This window comes from Phocoena phocoena, chromosome 16 (assembly GCF_963924675.1).
Source record: "Phocoena phocoena chromosome 16, mPhoPho1.1, whole genome shotgun sequence".
Lineage (NCBI taxonomy): Eukaryota > Metazoa > Chordata > Mammalia > Artiodactyla > Phocoenidae > Phocoena > Phocoena phocoena.
Window position 1 is genome coordinate 83,830,170 of NC_089234.1, and position 15,649 is coordinate 83,845,818.

The 15,649-nt window shown below is 41.1% G+C and overlaps 1 protein-coding gene across 1 annotated transcript in view; it reads right to left on the reverse strand.

The window, feature by feature from the left end:
- The window catches only part of FMN2 (formin 2), a 321,516-nt gene that overhangs the window by 222,475 nt on the left and 83,392 nt on the right, over window positions 1–15,649 (reverse strand). The window contains exon 5 of the mRNA XM_065893942.1: window positions 6,314–6,461. Within this exon, the coding sequence (XP_065750014.1) occupies window positions 6,314–6,461 (148 nt within the window). The remainder of the gene's footprint in view (window positions 1–6,313; window positions 6,462–15,649) is intronic.

A 15,649-nucleotide genomic window follows, 5' to 3' on the forward strand; every position in this document is an offset into this window, starting at 1 on the left:
TCACTTGGATTAAAGCACCGTCTCCACCTGGGCCCACGGACCTCCTTCCACCTGCCCACACCCCAACCTCTCTGGCTCCACACCCACTCACAGGGCTCTGGCCACACTGACCTTCCTGCCACCCTGTAACACACCAGTCCCGCTCTGGCCACAGGATGTCCAATGGGGGCAGGGCGAGAATGTTTGCCCCCGCCCCCACCCGGTCCCGGGAGCACCCCCGTGGCCCCGCCCCCACCCGCTCCCAAGATCACTCTGTGACCCCGCCCCCACCTGCTCCCAGGAGCACCCTGTTCCCTCTCTCTCTCCACAGTGTGGGTTCTCTAAGGAAAGCCTGCAGAATTCACTTGTTTGCCGACTTCACTCTCCCCTCGACTAAGTCAAACGCTGTGAAGAAAGACTTTGTAGATTCTTTCTTAATGAATCCCCAGCATCCACAACAGTGCCCGGTGCACCGCAGATGTTTAAAATATGTGTTGAGTAGTTGTGGGAGGAGATGAAAGGAGAGATCAAAGAATGAAGAAACCATGGAAGCGAAGCAGGAGCCCCAGGAAAGTGGGCGCTGGGCCTGCACCTGAGCTGAGAGAACATCTTTCAGGACAAAATCACAGAGAACAGCATGACATAATCACTCACCAACACGTGTCACTGTGGCAATAGAATATTAACAATGCAGGCCTTTTCCCAAATACCGCATTTCACTAAGTTAATCAAAACGTTTGTCTCTTACACTGACAAATTTCTACTCTGAACACAACACCAGAGTTGGCCAGTTTTGAAGAAAGAGCTTTAACATCAAAGCGAGGACAGTTAATATTAAAGCAAATCCAGACTCTTGAATGCCTTTTGTTTTCTGCTGGTTTTCGTCACCTCCAAATCCTCCCAAACACAAGAGACTTGAGACAAGGTCCTGGGGCTTTGTACAGACTAGAACATTTTCTCTTCCTGCCTTTCTAGGTAGATGGTGCAGGAAGAGCCCACAGGGTCTCCTGGGGTGTCACGAATAGTTCTTTCCCATAGAGACGCACACAGGGTTTCCCAGCTTTTTTCTATAGCCCTAGATCTCGTGACCTGCCCAAAAAAGCAAACTTCTGGCTCTGATGGTAAAAAGAATGTGTAGACCTCACCAGAACAATGAACTAGAAAGACTTATCGAAATTGCAATTTTTTGATCACCTACACCTAAACTTTGAGTTTCTCTCTATCTAATTCAATGGCTACCTGAATTGAGTTCATTCTCCCACCCTCACCTCTTTCACTACACTTACTTCCTTGAATCAGTGTGTCATGACATCTAGGAGAAATTTATACGTCAAAATATTCTCTTCAAAATCATAAGCTGTAGTACAGGAGTTCTAGAGGGTCAAGATGTTAAGGTGAAAGAAATGTATAGAGTAACTATAAAGCAAGGGGAAAATGAATGAGAATAATCAAGAGAAGAAAGAAAAACAAATGTCAAGGAGAAAGAAAATAGGGGAGAATAAAAGTAAGAAAGAGAAAAAAGAAGGAAGGGAAAGAGAAAGTAAAGAGAAGCATGAAAAATCGCAAAAAGCGCTGCCCGTAGAGGGAAACCAGGGCCCGGGCTGTGCCCAGTGAGCTGCTTCTGAGCACCAGCCGAGTCGGGAGCCCGTGGGCAGGCAGGTAAGAAGCCCACTGGGTTCCAGCATCCTCAGAGCGACGACCCCTTGTGTGAACCCCCGGGCCCTCACCCCGACATCCTCCCCACAGGGCCTGGAGCTTTCGGGAGCCCCTCCTCCTCAGCCCCGCGTCAGAAGACAGTCCAGACAGCCCCCTTCATCAACAGGACGGCTGCTTTCAGAGTGACCCAGGGAAGCTCTCAAGGGCACATCTTAACTGCCAACTCTTCCACTCACCTGCCCTAAGGATTAAGAAACTAGACTGGTTTTAAAATATTACTGTGAAGCAAAGTAGGAGAAATAACCTTCCTGACAAAACTTCAAATGTTCCATGTCTTTAAAGTTACCTCACAAACAGTTCTGGACTCCCCACAATTCCAAATATGTTCTAGAAATGATCTCTCTATCATCACAAATAAGCCTATGACTTATAAAACAAAACATATGTGGATGAGTTTTACATTTGTAGAGGGGACAGCAAGAAAAATAAGCAGGACATGACACTCTGGTAAGAAGGGAAAGTAAATCAAATCACCCCTTTAAATATACAAAATATGCTTTCTGAAAAATGAACTAAGAAATCTCTAAAAACTTACATTTTAGTGAGAAATGCACTTATATAAAATAACTAAATTATGCTTCTTTAATTCTATACATCAATTTGATTCAAATCTAGTCAATTTAATTGAAAGAGAATTCATTAAATTTCATTTAAATAGCATGACTTACGATTAGTGGCCTAACAAATGGTAGATGTCTTTACTTCTGGTATACCCTGTCCTTCCACAAATGAAGATGGGGTTATACATGTAATTTTCCTAAAAGGAGTCAACACTATTCTGCATATTTGATTATTTAATAGTCTGGATCTTCCCGTCATTGCCAACAAAGGTTGTCCACACATGGGCGTTAGCTTGCATATATAAGGGGGAAATGCAGGCTGATTAAAATAAAACTTAACATGGAGAATCATTTCCAGGAGACACAGTTGATCTCTTCTAGAGCATTTTATTCCTTGAGAGACGAATGCCATCAAACATCCCCCGGGCCCTTACAGAATCTCTGCTTTACCTCAAGTGAACATGTGTTAAAGCATTGGGACAGACCTGGAAATAGGGTAAGAATGCTGTTATTTGCATTTCATCCCACAGAATCTCCTTTATTAAGAACCAGTAGAAAGACTTCTTTTGGATACTAGAGGACAGCAAAGTTGTCCTTCTGGGACTGTTGCTTTTCATTTCACAGACACACAAGGCATGATACAGACTTGTTTCCACTTCCCTTCTACCTTAAACCCAAGGCATAAATTTCAACTACCTTTAAAAACTGCAAGTCCTTCTGAAATACACTTCAGGATGCTAGTTCACCCTAGCCTCATTTTATTGCCCCATCCTAAATTCCTTTCAGTTTAATCTGTTTTCCTTTGTAATCCTCTTGTACACCTCACATATTCATAAGCTGCTCAGATCATTTTTTTGAAGCCAAGGTGGGTTACCATTCTTTCAGCCAGCATGTAAACAGATATTTTAAGATTTCTACACAAAAAGCTTGTCATGTTTCTAACAGCTCTCCTTCCATATTTTCTTCCAGGATTTTGTGTGTCCAGAACTGCCTTTCTAAAGTAAGTCCTCCATTCACTCTCTTGATCATTCACATTTTTAAAGGAAGATAAGGGCCTTGATTTTCCAAAGACACACCAAGAATGATCAAGTCTCTGTTCACACCCAGACATCTTGACCCTGTTCGTCACACATTCAAAACTAAAGTTAATTCTCTCTTTGTGTAAATCTATCGAATAACTTTTGAAGCTTGGTAGTGAGCCCCTAAAATGGTCCTCAAGCTGTTTCAGCACACCGCATTCCATCAGATACTTGCATTCATATGCTGAGTAGATATTTTATTTATCTTTATCTTTTTCAACAAAAGGTCTTCATTTATTCACTCAAATATTTAAGTATATAATAGGTGTCCAAAGGTCTTGAAATGTCGGGAGTCTACACAGAAGACAGATATGTAAGAGACAGGAAAATTACATATCTAAATAATCCACATGATAGAGATATGAATAAAATGCCACGGGGCTCTAGAAGAAAGAACCACCGTGGCAGGGAGGTGGGTTGTATCAAATAAGTAAAGGAAAATGAAGAGAGTAAAGAGAAAGAGAAAACAAGGTAAGCAAAAAGTTTTCTTCTTATTACTATTTCTGCCACAAACTTCTGGAGCAAGCACATTGCTTCCCAACTTCCCTTCCAGCCTTGTCCTTCCAGGAAACATTCTACAGACTTCAGACAGCCAGGCTCCACTGTGGAGGCAATGTAGACAGGCTGCAGGGAACAGGCTGGGAACCGAAGATTCCCAGGAATCCACAGCCCTTGAGGCTTTACCGCAGCCTCTGCACTCAGACTCACATAGCAGAGGGTCCGTTTCTACATCAATAGGTGAAGGTGGAGAAAAACCCGTTTCACAAAATGGATCATGGAAAAACAAAAGTGAGTTTTCCGAGAAAGGCAGCACCACGAATCTGAATTAGCCAGACATGTGGAGTAGTAACCAGTGTGGAGAAGAGCCAAAAGGGGGAAAAAAAGAAAAACCAAGTAGGCAATTTTTTAAGATGGAACCACAAGTCTTTCTTCTTCAAAAAGAAAAAAAGTCATTGAGCTCTTTAAGTCAAAACTGAAAGGGACCAGATGCTGCAAACAGTGATTTTAGCCGTGACACCCTTGCACCAATCACAGTCAAGTGCACTGGAAATAGTTTATCACTTTTAATAATCACATTATCAAAGACTACAATTCATACTTATTTTTTTTAAAACAGTAGACTCGATGCACAGTTTTTACTACATTATCTACATTCTCACTCTTACAACTGACTGCTTGCCTACGACACGGAAGGTGAATGCCCCAGAATGAGAATGCCCCATAGATTCACAGCAAGAAAAGTTTAGAAGGGCCATTAGACAATTTGGACAAAACAGCTGGTGGGCTGTTGGGTTTAAAACAGATCAATTGGAGAAAAACAAGTCACTACATTAAACTATTTTCTACTTACCTCCATCATCCTCTTCAAGAAGGCATATTTTAAAAGGAAACAAGTTTTTATATTAAAAATTGCTGCTCTGGCATTTTGCAAGCTACATCAAATAATGAAGAAAAAACTAGGTTACAAACTTCCTGACATCAATTCCGACTATCATCTCCTACCAAACTAAAATTCAGATGATCACTAATTAACTTTCCATCTAGTGTTCCTCCAATATACAATAAAATCAGTAACATAAAATGTTTCAGTTAAAATTGAGAGAAGTAGACACACTAGGGAAGAAAAAAATGAAAACATCATCCTAATCAATGATGTAAAACACAAGATATGAACAACTGTTAAAATAACTCATTGAAATTGACTGATTCTACTATATCTACACCTAGTTATTTCCTAACCAGTAAGTAATTTTTAACATAAACAAATAAAATAGTGTATTTAATGGGATCATTATTTTAGTTATATGCTTTTCCTTTTAAAACTAAATTTGCTTTTATGTGCTTGTTTTTTTCATGTGTTATTATGTCAGCACCCCCTCGTCTCGGAAGGTCTACCTTGGCCCTTGATCAACTGTTCTCTGCACCACAGGAAACGCAGAGCCCTACACAGAACACATGTCCTACATTGCATCTCTTGTATGTGGTTCATTTCAGGGAGTATAGTCCACCAAGTAAACACTAAGCAGTGTTTCAAAAGCATCAGACAGTGAAAGGGGGACATGCAGCATTAGGTGTGGGCCCCCATTAAGTGCCTCAGTGCAAAGAAGAAACAGGTAAATGCATCGCTCCAGGACTGGGAGAAAAACAGAGGTTATAAGCACTAGGCCCCTCTGCAGACCTTTGGGCAGGAGCCTAGAATAAAGTCCCTGACAGTATGGGTCATTGTTGGCTTTAAAGGGAGCTCATGAGTTAGATAAACGACCAAATTCCATAAAAACATTGTTACAAAAATAGGATTCTTAATTCAATACAATAAATACAAAGTGCTTTCCTAGCTTCAGGCTACATATAAAGCTGACATTAATCTCATGTTACCTTCAAAAATAACACAAAATATTTTAGGATGACACAAGAGACAAAGAGAAAAAAAACCAAAAGGAGATACTTTTTAGAAAAATATTACAACTGAACACTGAACAATTTTTTTAATTACTTAAAATTTAGATTTAGTAAAACATGTTTCTCTATTTTGCCTCTGTCAGTTATCTCTGAAGGCAAAGAAAAAAACGAAGAAAAGTTCAAAGAAAGCAGTAAGGGAAGAGACAGGGGAAAGAGGTATGGTGGCTACCACCCTTGAAGCCAGTAGGCAGAAAGTTCCTTTCCGAGCTCTCAGCCCATGCGGAGTGTGCAGCTTCCCCCGGGGTGGTGGCCACAGCAGGACCCCGAAGCAGTGGTTCTCGGACTTTATATACACTGCAGTAACTGGACAACCCAGGGTCCCGTTCCCCAGAACTCAGCAGCCTTGAAGATGGGGCATAAGAATTTTCAATTTAACAAGCTTCCCGGTGATTTAGCTTGAGTTATATGCAGATTATAATCTAAGAAATACTTGAAGGGAAACCCAGACTCAATACCCAGTAGGTACTGCACAGTTATTCGATGTTACTTTCAGAATATTCACTCTTCCCGGGGCCCTACCTGTGTCAGCATCCTTGGGCCTGTGTTCTTCATCAGGAGGTTTAGACGGTGGCCAAGCAGCTGGGACTCTCCTGGGAAACTGCCCTTCTATATAATCCAGTGAGTGTGTAGGTTGACTAACTGCAGCCCAGGTGTAAAGTTGATCTTGCTATATTTCAAAAAAATAATAATAAGCTATTTTAATTCAATCATGAAAAAAATGGAGCCTTCTTGATTGATATTTGCAACATCATTTCTATCATAAACATATGTGTGGTGTGCATATATATACATGCAAACATCCATAAAACATTAAACAGCATTTTACACAAGTCAGTGTAGATTCATCACATAAATATTCCTTCTCACAGTCTTTTCATTTTCATAACCATACCTGTTGCAAATTCTATTCTACGATAAGATTTAAGTCTCTGTCTTTGGGGGTAGGAGGCCATGTGGGCCTACATGGAATTACAAGGTCAGAAAATCCACTCAATCACAGAGCCCCCTGATGAGGCATCTTCAATGCACAGGAATACGATGTCCCTTTGAAATCTGTTTAAACACTTGTGGCAAGGTCAGAGAACAGGCAGCGCTGGGCATGAAGGACCATAACAGCTTCCTCACCTTCAAGAGCAGGGAGCCCAGGAAACTGATTATCATGGTTCCAGGTTGGGGACTGTTTGGGAAACAAACTATGAAAAAAAAAAAAAAGGTAAATGAACCTGCCAAGAAAAAAAGAACTGGGCAGGGATCTGGCAAGGAAAGCTCTTCCCAGCTGCAGACCAACAGAATCCAGACAGAATGAGAAGCAGGCTCATAACTACACCTCGTGCCAGGAAGCCAAGTGGGAACCTCACAAAAGACGCCACACCAAGGCCCGTGAACACCTTGCGAAACTGCCCGCTAGGATTTCAGGGTGACAGCTGCTTCAGGACGCAGGCTCGCAATGTGCACAAGGCCTGGGTTCTCTTCGTGACATCTTCCTTCCTTACAGGTATATTTCCCTAAACCTTTTGATCAACATAAAAAGTAAAGCCGAGAGAATAACAAAAAACATGCTGTAACCACCACGCTGAAATTGTGAACTCGACTGAACGGATGGAGAGGCACTGATATTTCTGTAATTTGTTTAACAAGTTAATTTAAGAACTTCATAAAATATTCTTCAGTGTCAACAGTAAAATGCAATGGATAGATCATTTAGTTTAAACTTCACCTTTAGGGACAGTCACTGGCCCTAACTGAGAACTCAGATTCTTGGGTCAGTGATATTGAATTGGAAGGGTCCCAATGCAGACCTGGCCAGCATTTCAGCCAGTCAGCCAGTCACATCTTTCAAGTATTCATACCTTGATTGACACCAGAGGCTTTGCTATTTGGCCTACTGAATATTAAAAGTAGCTTTTCCAGCACTGTTGACAATAGCCAAATCATGGAAACAACCTAAATGTCCATCAATGGAATATTACTCAGCCATAAAAAGCAACGAAATAATGCCATTTGCAGCAACATGGACAGACCTAGAGATTATCATACTAAGTGAAGTAAGTCAGAAAGATAAAGACAAATATCATCTATCACTTATATGTGGAATCTAAATCTAAATGAACTGATCTATGAAACAGAAACAGACTCATAGACAAAGAGAACACACTTGTGATTGCCAAGGGGGAGGGGAGTGGGGGAGGGATGGATTGGGAGTTTGGGGTTGGTAGATGCAAACTATTACATTTAGAATGGATAAACAACAAGGTCCTACTGTATAGCACAGGGAACTATACTGAATATCCTGTGATAAACTATAATGGAAACTAATATTAAAAAAATGTCTATATGTGTATAACTGACTCACATTGCTGTACAGCAGAGATGGGCACAACACTGTAAATCAACAATACTTTAGTAAAAAAAAAAAAAAAGTAGCTTTTCATTGGCAAAATGAGTGGTTTAATTAGCATGATACTAGAAATGAGCTCTCATTGGTAAAATAAAGGAATTCAATGAATATGGACCAGCAGAAACATCAGACATCATTCTTACAAGAACAAGGTAAGACATGGGCAAGGGGCGAGGTCAAGGCTCGATGCCCTGACGGTGCTGCATCCAGCGCTGGTCTAGGAAGCAACTCCCAGGCTGTCGGCAACCACTCGGCACAGAATCCTGTCGCCCTCATGTCCATATCACCTGAACCTTCCATGTAAGGAGCAGTCAAGCACTCGCTGCCAGGGGAGCGAGAGGTATGTTTCCTAAAAGGGGAACTCTGACTTAGCGTCACCATCCTAATAGTAAACCCACTCAGCCTTGGACTTCATCTGCTCCACATAAAAGAGGCAGCACCAGCAGCTAGGGGGACAAATGTTTGCACTCAGGATTTCATCGCTCACTGAAAAATGAAGCTTGCTACAAGCCACTCTGCAAATGCCAGAACAGCCCGGCCAGTCCTTCAGTCTTTCAGCCCCACCCCAGGACTGGAATACATTACAGCTCTGTGATGACAAAACCTCTCCTTCATCGTGTGGCTCCACGAGGAGAGAAGAAGCAAACACAAAGCTCTTGCATGGCTCTTTAACATCTACAGAATCAGATGTCAACTCTTTGGCCTGTCGTTTAAGTTTTTCTATATTCCTCCCATTCATCCTCCCAGATTCATCTCCCTGCATTTCCTAAATCAAGCTCCACTCCACTAGAAGGTCCCACTTAGCCTCCCCACCCATGGAATCTAACCGATGATTAAGTCTAGCTGGGGTATGCCCTCCCCACTCCCAAGACACAGCTCTGACAGGACGCCGGCCACCCCTTATGCTGACAGCTACCAGCACGTGATCCAGATCAGTGACCGAACACGGTCTTGAATGTAGCTCGTCACCCCTCAACTGCCTGAACTCCTTCAGCACGTGAGATGTGTACACAAGTTCTGTAAATCTCCCCAAGCACTTGAGAATATTAAGACAACTCCATAAAAGCCACTTAATGTCTACTGAATTAACGAATTTGTCAGATAAAAGGATAAAACAAAAGAGATGGTTTGTCAACATGAGCAGCGGCTGGAGCCAGGGATCTCATTTTCTTCACTTGCTTATTAACAAGGTACCAGAAGAGTATTTCGTGTGCATCAAATGGAAAACAAAGGTATCAAGTGATCCATTATATCTAAACCTATTCACAACTATACCATATAAAGAAACATATGGAGCAGATAAAACTCCTAGGATATAATCAGTGCTGTACCCCAGACAAATCTCATAACTTTATGAGGCCTCAGTGTTCTCACCAGTAATTCAGGAAAACTGCCTGCTCTTGTCTTTTTCGCAGGACTGGAGTGAGACGGGTGCAAACACTATGTGGAAAGAGCTATGAAAACCACATGGTGTGATTCAAGTATAAGCACCATGACTACTACTTGTTTTGATTTTTTTAATCTATGTTTCATTAGAATAATCACACATTTCCTGTATTTTAAAAAGTCCTTTTAGAGGAATTAAATATTGTCATCAAATGTACACAACACCATGTGGTTGTTGAACCAGCCCGAAATCTTTGCTATATTTTGAGAATCTAGGTGAGCAAAGTGTAGTCGGCAAAGTTCCCTTGGCATTTGTGCTGATTGTCACTAAGTTTTGAATTCAATTAACAACCGCCCTGTGGCATTTCCTCAACCATCCACCCATGTCTTTTTCTCTGTTGTATTTCTGTTTAACATTTCAGACATGAATGTGTTATTTTCCCAAGTAGAACATGCAAGCTTCCTGCCACCAGTCACCAACCACATCCTATACCCCTTGTTTTCCGCCGGTTTTATTCTGTATACATGACAGACACACAATGAGTATTAAGGAATTGGAAGAGTCAAGATCAATAAAAGTGTCTTTTAACAAATTACACCATAGTTTTATATGAGTTAAAACAGGAACACTTTTCCCTGACACTACTCCACCGCCTTAAATTCTTAAAGTCTGTTTTTATTTTTGTTGAACTGGATCATTTCTTCCTATTAAAGAAAACAAATACATGCTTTCAACCTGAGGCAGATCAGAATATTTAAAATCACAACCTGAAAGTGGCATAAACAGGCCACAACTTAGTGATCCTAAAAAAGAAAAGTTTCTTTTAGCAGATATTTCCCCATCTTTTAACTGGCCTATAAATAATAACCCCCCAAATAATTCAGTGCTGCAATTCACAAATAGTTTATTTTAGAGGGCCCACTAGAAAATTGTAACAACTGAAGTGAGGCATTCTAAGAGTGCTTTGTTGAAACTGCTGTAGTCAAGATGAGGATTTGGTTGTCACCTTACGATAATATTTAGTAACGTTTCTGTTAACCGTGCCTTCGCTCTGTGCATGGGGGAGGATCTAGATTACTCCCTGAGAGGCATGGCCGCCCTTCCTATGACACTCCTAGGACGTGTCAGTGCGTGGCCATGGGCTGCCCTGCATGTGGGAACAATCCTAGTCTGGGCTGTTCACCTCCTCAGGTCTCAGCACTGCCTCAGCTCCACTGTCTGTCTTTCAAGGCCAAAGGGTGTCTATTTGAGTGGTAAATACAGTCCGTGTATCCCAGACATCCCAGCAAGTGCATTCTCCTAACAAACATGGAAAGTTTGACTGAGGGCAACAAAAGTAGAAAATTGCCACGAAGTACGGCACACGACCATTTCTTTACATGCACGCTCTTCATCCCTGGAGTACAGAGAAAAATCTGTGTCAGGCCAGCAGACGGCTCTCAGCCTGCACCTGGTCACACTAGCCTCAAGAACTGCTCCAGCCAGCTGAGCCTGGGCGTGACCACTAAGAACAATACAGCAGGCCCTCAGAGAGTACACGGAGGGTGTGTCCATCCCCTTCCATAGCACTCTCAGGAGAAGGGTTCTGAGGATCAAAGGTCTCATCTTGGAACTTTACAGCTTCATTTGAGGAATTAAATACCTGGATGGTACTGAGTTTATTTGTGCTTTGTTAATGCCATGGACGCGATGTGCTTTTTGTTCTGGCTATTGGAAAATCTGAAATAGGTATATGGCCCGCATGCCACGTGTCTTCCAGTTCCAGAATGTATGCTTCTGATTAGCCTCATTCCTACCTCCATTTATGTTCCCCCCCGCAGCTTAGTTTTGTCTTTTTTTTTTCTTTTGTGCACTCATGGCTGAATTTTACTATTTTACCATATCTTACTTTTCTTACTAATCATTGTAAATACTATTTGGAATAAGGTGGTGATGAACACATTATTAATGTTAGGGAATTGATGGAAAATCCATTTATCTACTTTAACTCATTTGAACATTTTATGACTGGAAAGATAAAACAGTAGATGCACTGAGAGTAGCCTGAACTGTACTCACAGTATTTTGGTTTGCATTGATCATTTAATCGTTAAAAAACAACAGCAAACTATATAGAGTCGTTTTGAAATAGGGGAGATAAAAAACAATAAATAATCAGTACTATACACAACAGCACCCACTGGGTGTAATATTTGCTAATCCTTCTTTTAATATGTTCTACAGCTGTAATCATACTGCACATGATTTCATACTAACATAGTGTAGACTTTTTAAACTACTGCATCATTTTCAAACTGATAATATACATTTTTGCCACAATCGTGACACAGTTAATATTATACTGTAGCCATTTAATCAGCTCTTGACAGAACACGTGAATGTGACTTCCCAAAGCACCCCTGGTTCATAATTAAATAAGAAATTACAACCCTGGAAGAGGACACTGACCCTTGAACAATGTGGGTTTGAATTGAGAGGGTGCACTTACACGGGGTTATAAATACTGCCATGCTCCACAGTCTGTGTCTGATTGAATCTGCAGATGGACAGGAACCACAGATATGGGGCCGGGAAGATCCCACATGCCACAGAGCAGCTGGGCCCGTGAGCCATGGCCGCTGAGCCTGCGCGTCTGGAGCCTGTCCTCCGCAACGGGAGAGGCCACAACAGGGAGAGGCCACACATTGAGAGGCCCGCGTACCGCAAAAAAAAAAAAAAAAAAGAAGAAGACCTAAATAGACATTTCTCCAAAGAAGACATACAGAAGGCCAATGGGCACATGAAAAGATGCTCAACATCACTAATCACTAGAGAAATGCAAATCAAAACTACAATGAGATACCACCTCACACCAGTCAGAATGGCCATCATCAGAAAGTCTGCAAATAACAAAGGCTGGAGAAGGTGTGGAGAAAAGGGAAACCTCCTGCACTCTTGATGGGAATGTAAGTTGTGCAGCCACTTTGGAGAACAGTATGGAGTTTCCTTAAAAAACTACAAACAGAATTATCATATGATCCTGCAATCCCACTCCTGAACATATATCCGGAGAAAACTCTAATTCAAAAAGATACATGCACTCCTATGTTCAGAGCAGCACTATTTACAACAGCCAAGAAATGGAAGCAACCTAAGTGTCCATCAACAGATGAATGGATAAAGAAGACGTGGTAATATATACAATGGAATATTATTCAGCCATAAAAAGGAATGAAATAATGCTGTTTGCAGCAACATCAGTGAACCTACAGATTATCATACTAAGTGAAGTAAGTCAGAAAGAGAAAGGCAAGTATCATATGATGTCACTTTTATATGGAATCTAAAAAATGATAAAAATGAACTTATTTACAAAACAGAAATGACTCACAGACATAGAAGGCCGACTTACAGTTACTACGCGGTGGGAGAGATAAATTAAATTTTGGGGGTAAACAGATACACAGTGCTGTAATACACAGTACTATATATAAAATAGATAACCAACAAGAACATACTGTATAGCACAGGGAATTAAATTCAATATTCTGTAATAACCTGTAACGTAAAAGAATCTGAAGAAGAATATACACATGTGTGTATATAAAACACTTTGCTGTATACTAGAAATTAACACAACACTGTAAATCAACTATACTTCAATTAAAAATTCATTAATTTTTAAGAAATTAAAATACTGATCCCTTTGGAACCAGCAATTCTACTTAAAGAAGTTTTCCCTAAGGGGAAAATAAATCAGTAACGTGTAAAAAATATTCATATACTAGTATATATTTATTTCAGTGTTATTTATGTTTAAGAAAGAGAGAAAAGCAGAATTTCCAAAAGTAGCACTATGAATTGAAAATTATGGTATGTAAGAGTAAGCAAGAGTTGTTAAAATCCTATCCCATCAAATGCCCTGTAACATTTTCTTCATGATGTATGTTGACACGTGAAAGCGACTGGCTATAAATTGTATGTGCATTATAAAAATAATAACCAGTGTAATGACAGAAGAGGTCATTAGAACCAGCCCTTCTGCTGGAGACTAAAAACATGACAGTTTGTGTGTGTGTGTGCACGCACACGCACACACACATACACACATTTATACACCTCTCAGTAGAATAAATATAAATGTAAATAAAGGGGAGGGGAGTATTAAATTAAGGAAGAATTGAAAAGCAAGAATCCAGGGGAGGACAAACACCTAGGGAGCAGACACTCCCTGAGGGCTTCTGTGAGAACTTGACTGCAGGTTATCAAGGAAAGGATTGGAAGTTAGTGTCTCTGCAGAGGTTGCTCTTAGTGACACCCTTGCTTTAGGTTAGGATCCAAAACACCATCACACTAGGAATAAAGGTAAACTAGAAGGAGACAGTCCTCTCAGGGCTGAAATTCAACTTTAAATTTTCTAAATCCCTGAATGTAACTCCAGGTGAGCCTGGAGTGCTAGTGTCCCAGGTCCCTGGCAAAATCCAACACAAATCCTATCTCAAAAAAGATAATGTCAATTTAGGTATCTGCACAGCATAAAATAAAAAATAACTATAAACATGGAGACACAAATCAAAAATAAAAGAAAATTAATAAACAGAAAAAGACACACAAGTGCATCAGATATTATCAGACACATACTGTTAAATAATTATGTTGAGTCTCAAGAAGATAAAAGACAAAATGCAGAATTTCAGTACAAAACCGTGAACAATAAAAAAAAGAAATTCTAGAACTGATATATAAAATAACCAAAATTAAACTATACAACAGATGTATTTGATGATAAATTAGAAACAGTTGAATAGGGAATTAGTGCATTTGAAGAGACACCAAAAGAAACGATCTAGAATGTAACAGAGTCAAGAGGATGGCTGATACTGCAGAGAATAAGAGACAAGGGACACAGTGAAAAACTATAACATATGTGTAAATAGACTGACAGAAAAAATGGAAAACAGAGAAAGAATAACATTGAAGCATAATTTGAAGAGAGGTTCTGGCTGATGACATTGTAAAATGAGAGAAGGGGACTTCCCTGGTGGCTCAGTGGTTAAGAATCCGCCTGCCAACGCAGGGGACACGGGATCAAGCCCTGTTCAGGAAGATCCCATACGCTGTGGAGCAACTAAGCCCATGTGCCTCAACTACAGAGCCTGCGCCCTAAAGCCTGTGAGCCACAACTACCAAGCCTGTGTGCTGCAACTACTGAAGCCCACGTGCCTAGAGCCCATGCCCCACAACAAGAGAAGCCATTGCAATGAGAAGCCTTCACACTGCAATGAAGAGTAGCCCCCCTCGCCGCAACTAGAGAAACCCTGCACACAGCAACAAAGACCCAAAGCAGCCAAAATTAAATAAATAAATAAATAGTTTCTAAAAATGAGAGAAGGCATTCAAGTCACTGATTTAAGAAACCCTATGAAGCCTAAGAGAATAAATGTAAGACAACCACACATAGGTGCATATAGCACAACTTTTGGATGAAACGGTAAAAATAAAATTTTAAAAGCAGCCACAAAAAAAAAACAGATTAATGACAAAAAGCAGTAAATGGACTATTTTTTTAAGGAGTCAGTATCATTGGAAGCTATAAGATTCTAGTCTTTTTAAAATTCTGGTCTTTTTAAAATGCTGTAACAGGGGATCAGTCAAGGTAGCAGAGAAAGAGGATGTGGAGCTCACCTCCCCTGATGAACACATCAAAGACACATCTACATGTGGAATAAATCTCACTGAAAACTAACTGGAAACTGGCAGAAGGACTGCTGTACAACCAAGGCTGTAAAAAAGACACATGGGGCTTCCCTGGTAGCGCAGTGGTTGAGAGTCCGTCTGTCTGCCGATGCAGGGGACATGGGTTCGTGCCCCGGTCCGGGAAGATCCCACATGCCGTGGAGCGGCTGGGCCCGTGAGCCGTGGCCGCTGAGCCTGCGCGCCCGGAGCCTGTGCTCCGCAGCGGGAGAGGCCACAACAGTGAGAGGCCCGCGTACCGCAAAAAAAAAGAAAAAAAAGATACACATGCAATCGTATAGGAAGAGAAGGAGAGCAACTGGGCTGGGACCTGTGCCTGGGAGGGGACTCGGGAGAA